The sequence below is a fragment of the Microtus ochrogaster genome, chromosome 2 (assembly GCF_000317375.1).
Source record: "Microtus ochrogaster isolate Prairie Vole_2 chromosome 2, MicOch1.0, whole genome shotgun sequence".
Lineage (NCBI taxonomy): Eukaryota > Metazoa > Chordata > Mammalia > Rodentia > Cricetidae > Microtus > Microtus ochrogaster.
In genome coordinates, this window is record NC_022010.1 from 41,826,927 (window position 1) to 41,837,099 (window position 10,173).

At 38.9% G+C, this 10,173-nt stretch overlaps 1 protein-coding gene across 2 annotated transcripts in view; it reads left to right on the top strand.

Annotated features, from left to right (window-relative positions):
• Tfrc (transferrin receptor) overlaps positions 1-10,173 on the top strand; it is a 23,005-nt gene that overhangs the window by 6,413 nt on the left and 6,419 nt on the right. For both annotated transcript variants that reach the window (XM_005344847.3, XM_026785596.1), the window contains exons 5-17: positions 326-475; positions 673-775; positions 2,035-2,148; positions 2,498-2,596; positions 2,864-3,003; positions 4,090-4,247; positions 5,252-5,371; positions 6,657-6,742; positions 6,851-6,914; positions 7,956-8,023; positions 8,794-8,852; positions 8,986-9,067; positions 9,631-9,852. In XM_005344847.3, coding sequence (XP_005344904.1) covers positions 326-475; positions 673-775; positions 2,035-2,148; positions 2,498-2,596; positions 2,864-3,003; positions 4,090-4,247; positions 5,252-5,371; positions 6,657-6,742; positions 6,851-6,914; positions 7,956-8,023; positions 8,794-8,852; positions 8,986-9,067; positions 9,631-9,852 — 1,465 coding nt within the window. The remainder of the gene's footprint in view (positions 1-325; positions 476-672; positions 776-2,034; positions 2,149-2,497; positions 2,597-2,863; positions 3,004-4,089; positions 4,248-5,251; positions 5,372-6,656; positions 6,743-6,850; positions 6,915-7,955; positions 8,024-8,793; positions 8,853-8,985; positions 9,068-9,630; positions 9,853-10,173) is intronic.

Consider the following 10,173-nt stretch of genomic DNA (forward strand, 5'->3'; position numbering starts at 1 on the left):
AAAAAAAAAAAAAAAAAAACAAGCTTGAAGAAATATGTTCTTAAGGCGTTGGTACATTTTATTTCTCTCTGTAACGGTTTAATCCAGCAGTTTTGAATCATAGTTCATTTATCTTGAATATAAAGGATAATGTTTTTAAAACAATTTGTTTGATTCTTATTTATTTAAAATAGATATTTTAATGCAGACACTTATTAGTTGGCTGGTGGTGGTGCATGCTTTTAGTCTCAGCACTTGTAAGGCAGAAGCAGGCTGATTTCTGAGTTCCAGGACAGCTACATAGAAACCCCATCTGAAAAACAAAACTAAAGACTTTTTCTTGCAGGCAGCTGAGCCAGACTCCATACATCCCTCGGGAGGCTGGATCTCAAAAAGATGAAGATCTTGCCTACTACGTTGAAAATCAGTTCCGTGACTTTAAACTCAGCAAAGTCTGGCGAGATGAACATTATGTGAAGATTCAGGTGAAAGGCAGGTATGTTGAAATACATACAGTAGCTTATTATAACTCCTTTCAGATATGTTCAGACTTTTAGAATGAAAGATGAGGTTAAGATTTAGATTTAGACATCATTTTCCTTAAGCCAATCAATGCAAATAAAATACTATGTGTATTAAAGCTCTTGAATTTTTCTTCAAGAATGGCTAAAACTTTTTTTTATTATATTTTAGTGTTGCTCAAAACTCAGTGACCATAATAAATACAAATGGTGGCGTGTACCTGCTGGAGAATCCTGAGGGTTATGTGGCATACAGTAAGGCTGCAGAAGTTACTGTGAGTACATGTGACTGTTTGCTGGTCTCTAAGGAAACTAGGTGTCCGGTATATATTAACTGAGAGGTACCTAATCTACAACCTCCATTATCATAGAATAAATTCCAAGGACCTTAAATCTGATGCAGTGTCCCTTTAATACAGTTCCTTATTTTGTGGCATCCCCCAATTCGTAAAATTATTTTGCTACTTCATAACTGTAATTTTGCTACCGTTATGAAGTGTAATGTAAATATCTGTTTCTAATGGTCGCCTCTACCCACAGGGAGAACCACTGTCCTAACTCTTGCTCGGCCTGTTCCCATTGCATGGCTTTAATTCATGTGCACACATTCAAGCCAGCTCCCACCTAACTAAAGAAAGACCTTGTTAAATCTTTTCCATCAGTCATAAATCAAGGAAATGGTCCACAGGCATGCCTGCAAGGAAGATTTCCCCAGTTCAGTCTCTTCTTTCAGATGACTCTGACTTCTGTCAAGCTGAAAAACTGAAGAGCTCAGTTACCTTGGATACCTTAGGTTATCTTTTGACCTCCAAACACACACAATTTATTCCTATATGTTTTCAACTTTCTGAGATTCTGGTGTTTGACAACATTATGTAATTGATGCTTCCGTGCCTTACCTATCTGTTTCTGTTTATCCTGGTATCTTTACCCTAGACATAGCTCAAGCAGTGTAAAGGCTGAATAAAGTATAAAGCATAAGGCTAGAAATGTTGGGTTTTTACTTCTAATAATGCTGTTTAGGTTTTGCTTTAAGCCGTAGGTTTGGGCTGGGCGGTGGTGGCATGTGCCTTTAATTCCAGCACTTGGGAGGCAGAGACAGGAGAGTCTCTCTGTGAGTTCAAGGACAGCCTGGTCTACACACTGAGTTCCAGGACAGGCTCCAAAGCTACAAATAAACCATGTCTCAGGAAAAAAAAGAAAAGAAAGAAAAGAAAAACCTGTCAGTTGGGGATTTGATTTCTGTCCCCTTTTTGTTTTCAATTTCTTTCTCTCTCTCTTTTTTTTTTTGTTTTTGTTTTTGTTTTTGTTTGTTTGTTTGGTGTTTTTGAAGCAGGGCTCCTCTGTAGCCCTGACTGCCCTGGAACTCTGTACACGGCTGGCCTCAAGTTTAGAGCTCCGCTTGCATTTGCCTCCTGAGTGCTGAAATTAATGCACACCCTCCCTTGATTTCTTATCTTAGGATTTGTCTGTCAGACTATAGTGATATTGATACATTGATCCTCACTAAACCTAATGTCTTTTTTTTTTTTAGGGTAAACTGGTCCATGCTAATTTTGGCACTAAAAAGGACTTTGAAGGTTTAAATTATGCTGTGAATGGATCTTTAGTGATTGTTAGAGCAGGGGGAATCACTTTTGCAGAAAAGGTAAGTATGGGTTTTAAATATACTAGTCTTGCTATTTTTGTGGATTATTTCCCCCCTTCCATTTCATCCCTTCAAACCTACCTATATGCCTTTCCTTGTTCTTTATTCATGGCCTCTTGTATAAATTTGTGTGTGTGTGTACCTAAATAGAGAAATACAGCTTGCTCAGTCAGTATAATTGTTGTATGTACATTTGCAGCTGACCGTTTAACATTGTATTACTAATTGCTGTGCTCTTCCCTGGTGAAGATTCCTCTCTAATAGCTTGCCTTTTAGCATAAATTCCAGTATGTGTGATTTTCATTTTGTATGAGCAGACTTTCATGACCCGCTTTTCTCTGTTTCTTAGGTTGCGAATGCCCAGAGCTTTAATGCGATTGGTGTCCTGATCTACATGGACCAGACTAAGTTCCCCGTTGTGGAGGCAGACCTCTCACTGTTTGGACATGTGAGTTGTCCCTGCATTGCATATGCTGTGCTTTCTTAGATCCTCTGGAGACTTGGCAGGAAGAAGATAATTACTGAATATGTTATTAATAGTTCCTCAAATTGGAATTTTTTTTTGATGCAGTATTTTTTAAACTACATTTTATAAAAATTCTTAGACTTTGAGGCTTTTGGTCAATAAATAGTTTGGGCTCTAACCTCAGACCATATCTGAGCCTTACAGGCGACTTGAGTAAGTGGATAGAACTAATTATTCTCTGTCCACTAGGCTCATCTAGGAACTGGTGACCCATATACACCTGGCTTTCCATCTTTCAACCATACTCAGTTTCCACCATCTCAGTCATCAGGATTGCCTGCTATCCCTGTTCAGACAATCTCAAGAGAGGCTGCGGAAAAACTGTTTCAGTAAGTGCATCTGAAAACTCAGTATGGTGAGGTTCTAATTATGCAAGAATGCTAATAGCCTAAGTTGGTTAAATAAACCTAAAAAGAGTTGGCTATAAGAAGTTTACATTTGGAAGTTTAGGGATAGTTAGATGTATAGATGAAAAACAATTTCCTTGGTAAAGTGATCTTGATAAGGGACTCAGTTACTATAGAAAATATGTTGGATCCTGTTGGACCTGACATCTAAATTCATGTGTAATCATTCTGAATGTTCATTTGCTGCACAGAATTATTCTAGTGAGTTTCCAGCTGCTTTATGGTAATCCTTCTGGTTGTCCTCTCTAAAAATAGGTGTGCCTGGTAGTACACACCTTTAATTACACCACTCAGGGTGCAGAAGCAAGGGATTGCTGAGGTCAAGGCCAGCCAAATTTATATAGCAAGTTCCAGGCCAACCAGGACTTGACAAGATCCTTTCCAAAAATCATTGCACTTTATCTTGACTTGGTAGACTTGTTACTTAAACCCATTTTCAAACTCTTGCTTATTGTATAACAAGTTATACTAACCCCTCTATTCTTGTTTCTTCAATTTAGTTGGAAAACTAAAATACATTTTAGTGAATAGAGTGGTCACAGATAAGGAGCATTTTATTTATGTGAGGGCTTCGTGAAGCACTAGGTGGCTCAGAATCAATCCTAAAAGTCAGTGTTTGGTGATTCGCAATAACTTGTTCTACCCAACACTTGTCTCTTTGGAGTCCTCCCCTCCATCATACTCTATTATACTGAGGGACTTATTTGTGTAAGTCAGGCATATTGAGAACCTGTAATAAATGACATTGGCTAGGTAAAGAGCCTTCAAATCATCATCTGAGTATTTTGTAAGAATACAAAATACCTTTGTTAGTGGAAGGGTTCAGAAACATGAAAATACACTAACAGATTGCTAAGACTTTCATTATGGATCCATCTTAGCATTTATTTTTAATGCAAAGTAACCATAGCTGTGTCCTTTAATGTAGAACCTTTCTGGCAGATTACAGATTTCTAAATCAGAGGAATTGCTGGCTCAAAATGCTAATACCTTTTTTTCTATTTCTAGAAACATGGAAGGAAACTGTCCTACTAGTTGGAACATAGATTCTTCTTGTAAGCTGAAATTGTCACAGGATAAAAATGTGAAACTCAGTGTAAACAATGTACTGAAAGAAACAAGAATACTTAACATCTTTGGAGTTATTAAAGGTTTTGAGGAACCAGGTACAGACCCTGCCTTGATCTTAGTGTTTTACTTACTCTAGGTGCCTAGTAAAGGAAGGGGCCAAAAAAAAAAAAAAAAAAAGCTTGACTTGCTTTTATGAAGTACTAACTCTTGTTTGCCCTAAAGGGAATTTTGCATATATGTGTTTGTGTACTTATACCTATATGACCATGTATGCTTACGCAGAGGGCCAGAGTTCAGCATCAGGTAACTTCCTCTAATGTGTGTGGATGTATGAGTGCCACACAGATGTCAGTGGACAGATTGCAGGAGTCGTGTCTGTGTCGGTCCTGGGGATTGAGCTCACAGGGACTGAACTTGGGCTTGGCAGCAAACGGTTTTCTACTGTGCTGTCTTCCCCACTAGAGCTAATTATTTAGAATTAAAAGCATTGGAAGATAACAAAGCCTTGTGATATCATCTTATTAAAACTAACCATTAATGGATAGGAACTCTGCTTTATAAGTAAGCAATGTTTTCCTTTTTTCAGAAGAGTAATTTTTTTAAGGGATCATGTACGTGATCTATATCATGTATTTTGAACCCTGGTCTGAAACTATCCAATTCTGCCCATGTAGCATAAAAGCAGCGTAACTAGATTAGTGAACAGAGTATAGTCCCTGGGGTAGACTGCATTAAACAGTCACTTACTGAATAAGGGAAGTTCTTGGATTTTGGTTGTTAAGTGGCTGATGATTAAAGAGTATCAGTAATTGTCCTGTAAATTTTAATCCCCGGAATCCTAAGTCATGTGACATTAGGCTTTTATCCTTCGTACTTAGCATGCTTATTTTAGATTTCATTAATAGAACCAGTTTGAAATTAAACAAAAACCACACACACACACACACACACAAAGCTGGACATGGTAGCACACCTATAATCCCAGTGCTAGAATGCGGGGGTGGGAGAATCATCAAAATTGGATGCCAGTCTGTGCTACTTGGTGAGGCCTTGTCTCAGAATAAAAGAGTATAATTGTTTCCTTTTTTTGTCTTTTTAGACCGTTACATTGTAGTAGGTGCCCAGAGAGATGCCTGGGGTCCTGGTGCTGCAAAGTCCAGTGTGGGAACAGGTCTTCTGTTGAAACTTGCCCAAGTATTCTCAGATATGGTTTCAAGAGGTACAGTAAAAAAGTTTTGACCTTAAAATATTGTGAGCTCCCCTGGGCAGTGGTGGTGCACACCTTTAATGACAGAACTTGGGAGGCAGAGGCAGGAGGATCTGAGTTCAAGGCCAGCCTTGTCTAGTACGAGAGCTAGTTCCTGGATAGGCTCCAAAGACAGAGAAACCCTGCCCAAAAACTAGCTAAATGAGTAAATAAGTGTGAGTTCCATGTCATCCTAGCAGCTACATTCTGCATTTAATCGCTGACTTTAACCTGTGATCCAGACAAGTTCAGGGTTGCATTATGTTTAGGGTGTACATACAACCGTAGACATCTTATGTTCTCCTATGGCAGTTTTCACTGACTATTTTAAATATTTCTCCAGGAAGTATCTTCATTGAATTAGCATAGCAATCATCTAGTTCTTTGAAATTGAAAAGTATTTAGTATAAGCCTTGATACTTATTATTTAGTATAAGCTATATTTGGTATTTATATTAGTATTTAGTATAAGCCATAATTCTTAGTCCAACATGTACAGAAAAATAAACTAAATCTAACATGACTCATAAGGCGTTTACTTGTAAATAACCCATACTTACATTCTTACATTCTTAATTGAGGTCTAAAGTGGCGCTTTTATCGAGACTATGTTAATAGGGTAGTTGGCAGACTGGAACATGGACTGCCTAAGGAGTTGTCATTTTTTGAAACTTATAGTCTGGTGTGATGCCATTGTAGTTCCAGTTAATTGGGAGCCTAAAGCAGGGGGTTGCTTGTGACTTTAAAGTGAACAAGGTAGATAGTCTGAGAATAAGGTAAATAATTCACATTTTAAGTGATTTGCTTCTAAGCAGATTGTCCTCAAAGAGGATACACACACATACCTCAACCCTGCAACTCAGAAACTTCAGAGGTTAAGTAAGGGACTAAAGACAAAGGGAGTAACCACTAATAATTTGCCGTGCCATGTACTGAAAATGGTATAAAGTTGTTATCCTACAAAGATTATTTTTTAAGATTTTGTCCTTGCTGGGCGGTGGTGGCGCACGCCTTTAATCCCAGCACTCGGGAGGCAGAGGCAGGCGGATCTCTGTGAGTTCGAGACCAGACTGATCTACAGAGCTAGTTCCAGGACAGGCTCCAAAGCCACAGAGAAACCCTGTCTCGAAAAATCAAAAAAAAAAAAAAAAAAAAAGATTTTGTCCTTAATTGGGTTTTTAAATCCTGAATTTATCTTTAGTTACCCACCTGCCTGTAACCACTCAAAAGATGAACCTAAGTTTTTGTCCATTTCCAGGTGGGTTTAAACCCAGCAGAAGCATTATCTTCGCCAGCTGGAGTGCAGGAGACTTCGGAGCTGTTGGTGCCACCGAGTGGCTAGAGGTATTGCATAAGTAGTGGGTCCTTACAGTAGCTGTCTGTGATAGGTTAATGCTTATTAATGTGTACATGATGGGTATGAGTATATTAACATTGTCACTTCTCTTCTAGGGATACCTTTCATCTCTGCATTTAAAAGCTTTCACTTATATTAATCTGGATAAAGTTGTCCTTGGTAGGCATCCGTTCCTAGTTTTTTTTGGGGGGGGGGTGTATCGTATTCTGCCTACATGTGTGCCTGCGGTCCAGAAGAGGGCACCAGATCTCATTATAGATAGTTGTAAGCCTTTAGACGAGCAGGCGGTGCTCTTAACCACTGAGCCATCTCCCCCCACACTCCCTTTTTCTAGTTTTTAGTTTTTATGTGGAGTTCTGTTGGTCTTGGAACTCACTCCGTAGACCAGGCTGGGCTCGAACCCAGAGCTCCTCCTGCCTCTACCTACTAAGTGCTGGGATTAAAGGCTTATACCACTACACCTGGGATTTTGTTTTTAATTTAATTTTGGAGAGAGTGTGGATTCATTTTGTATTTGTGTGTATGTGGACATCTAAGATAATTGACAGTTTGTTGTCTCCTTTCCACCATGTGGGTCTTCTGAAAACTCGGGTTTTCAGGCTTGGCCACAAATATCTTTATCCATTGAGCTGTCTCAGAAATTGGATGGGGATTCAATAAAAGTGTTAAGATTAAGGCTATTTAAAATGCAGGTATAAATCAGGCTTGGTGGTGCATGCCTTTAATTCCAGCACTCAGGAGACAGGCAGGTAGATCTTCGAGTTTGAGGCCAACTGGGTCTACAAGGCGAGTTCTGGCAGCTCAAACTACAGAGAAACCCTGTCTCAAAAACAAAAAAAAATTACATATTGAGACTATCCTGAGATACGACTTTGTAGTAGAACATAAGGTACTGGGGTCAGATCCCAGTGCTGCCAAACAAAAAATCTCTTAACTTTACTTGACTCGTAAGTTTGTTTTGAGACAGAATATCTTTGTGTGGCCCTGGCTGTCCTGGAACTCACTCTGTAGACCAGGCTGGTCTCAAAGATCTTCCTGCCTCTGCATCCTGAGTGTGCTGGGATTGGTATATGCTACTACAATGACTCCTAACCTAAATTTCTACTTTACTAATAGTTATTGTATAGGTCCTGTCTTTAGAATTCTATCTGAAAATTGCTTGTGTAGACAGAGGAAAATATTAAAGTAATTTCTTTATAGGCACTAGCAACTTCAAGGTTTCTGCCAGCCCTCTATTATATACACTTATTGGGAAGACAATGCAGGACGTGAGTATACCTAGTTATAAAATTTTGTGACTTTTTATTAATTAAAAAAAAAAAGAAACCAAAACCATGATCAATAGCCAGTGGTAGGAATTGAAAGTAAATTCTAAAGCAGTATTAGTCATGTTCTTGGCTTATTGATCCTCAGTCTACTGAATTGAGAGATGGAGTATATGATTTTCTGAATACATTTTTAGGATTATTGCCTTCAGGCCTGAACAGTTGTAGGCACTCACAAGAAATTGTAAGTCAGAATTCTAAGGAAGATTAAGAAGTACTTGAGAAATACCCGAGACAGTACCTACCGGGGAAAGGCAATTATGTCAGTTTTGAGTGAGAAAAGAATACATTGAAGAGAATATTTGCAGAGTAGTGGATCTCTCCAGTGCAGTTGAAGAGAATGTTGGAGTGATTAAAGATGGAGGGAAGCAACTGATAGATTGACTTTCCCCTATGGGATGTGTGGGTCGATTTAGGCTCTCAGACAAGATAGTATGCGTGCTGGTTAGCCTGGCAGTCTAACATGTGCTACAGAGAAGTGAGCAGGAAGAAGACAGGCATGTTTATGTAGGTTAGAGAGGGTTTAAAGAGTAGTTTATGCAGCCTAGAAGATGTAGTTAAGGACTATCACAAGAAAGAAAGCAGAAAGTCAGGTGTTCAGGAGAGATAAGGGACTGATAGTGTAGCCAACAGGAGAACAGATTTTAAATATTTGTAGAGGAAAGAAATGTGCAGAAAAATTAGGTTTTAGGGGACTATTTCTCATTTTACAGGTAAAGCATCCACTTGATGGGAGATCTCTATATCGAGATACCAATTGGATCAGCAAAGTGTAAGTTGAGAGAAGTAGATGGAGCTCTAAGCCTACCCTACCCTGTATGTGGACCTTGGGTATTAGGGAAGTGGGAAGTGCCTGGTAGGTCTCTGTTTCTGGATACTAACGATGGCCCTTATTCTCCTCGCAGTGAGAAATTTTCCCTTGACAACGCTGCTCTCCCTTTCCTTGCGTATTCTGGGATCCCAGCAGTTTCTTTCTGGTTTTGTGAGGTAAGACTGAAGAACTCAGCAGCATTTTCAGTAGATCCTGTAATAACTGAAACCAAATTTCTCATTTAAAATATTAATGTTATTCAACCTTGTAATTATTTTAGATACCTATTAAGTATTCTAGGTGTTGAAATGTTCTCTTAGCAATAACCAAACAAGTATAAGGTAAATATAAGACAATGTTGAACTGATCACATTGTCTTCGTAAGAGCCAGTGAGAAGGCACTGAAGGCCAACCAAGCAGAACAAACAAAATTAGTAGCTATCAGTGGAGGCCAGAACCCAAGTGGACTTGAACCATTTTGGAAAGTCTAGGGACTAATGAAACACCTGATCTGGAGATTGACATGACTGGAGTTTCTTTTACTCTTTTAAGAAACACAATTATTTTGTTTGTTGCATGTTTGGCCTGGTGTATATGGGGTCAGGACAACTGAGTTCTTGTTACCATTGGGTTCTGGGAATAGAACCTGAGTGTCCATGCTATGACTGATGGTAAACCTAGAAGGTAAGGCCTCCACTCTTAGCCCTCACCAGTACAAAGACCTTTCTTCCTCTTCTAGAATGAGGACTATCCTTACTTGGGCACTCCTTTGGATACTTATGAAAAATTGATTACGAAAATTCCTCAACTGAACAAAATGGTTCGTGCAGCAGCAGAAGTGGCCGGTCAGTTCATTATTAAACTCACCCATGAAGTTGAACTGAACCTGGATTATGATATGTATAACAACAAAATACTGTCATTTGTGAAGGATCTGAACCAGTTCAGAGCAGATATCAAGGTAAGCTACTGTTATTTTTTAATTGGCTTATATTTTACTCTACTCTAGTACCTTTACCCCTCTTGCTACTTATCCAGCTTTTGGTAACTCATTTGTGTGTATGTGCATGCAGTTTTCTGAAGCAGAGAATCTCGCTGTAGCTCAGGCTGGCCTTGAACTTGGGATAATCCTCTGCCTCCACCTTCAGGTCTTGGAAAAACAGTCCAGCAACTTTTTGTTTTTCCTTTATTTGTTTTGTTTTGGTTTTTTTTTTTTGTGGTTTTTTTTTTTTTTTTTTTTTTTTTGGTTTTTCGAGACAGGGTTTCTCTGTGGTTTTGGAGC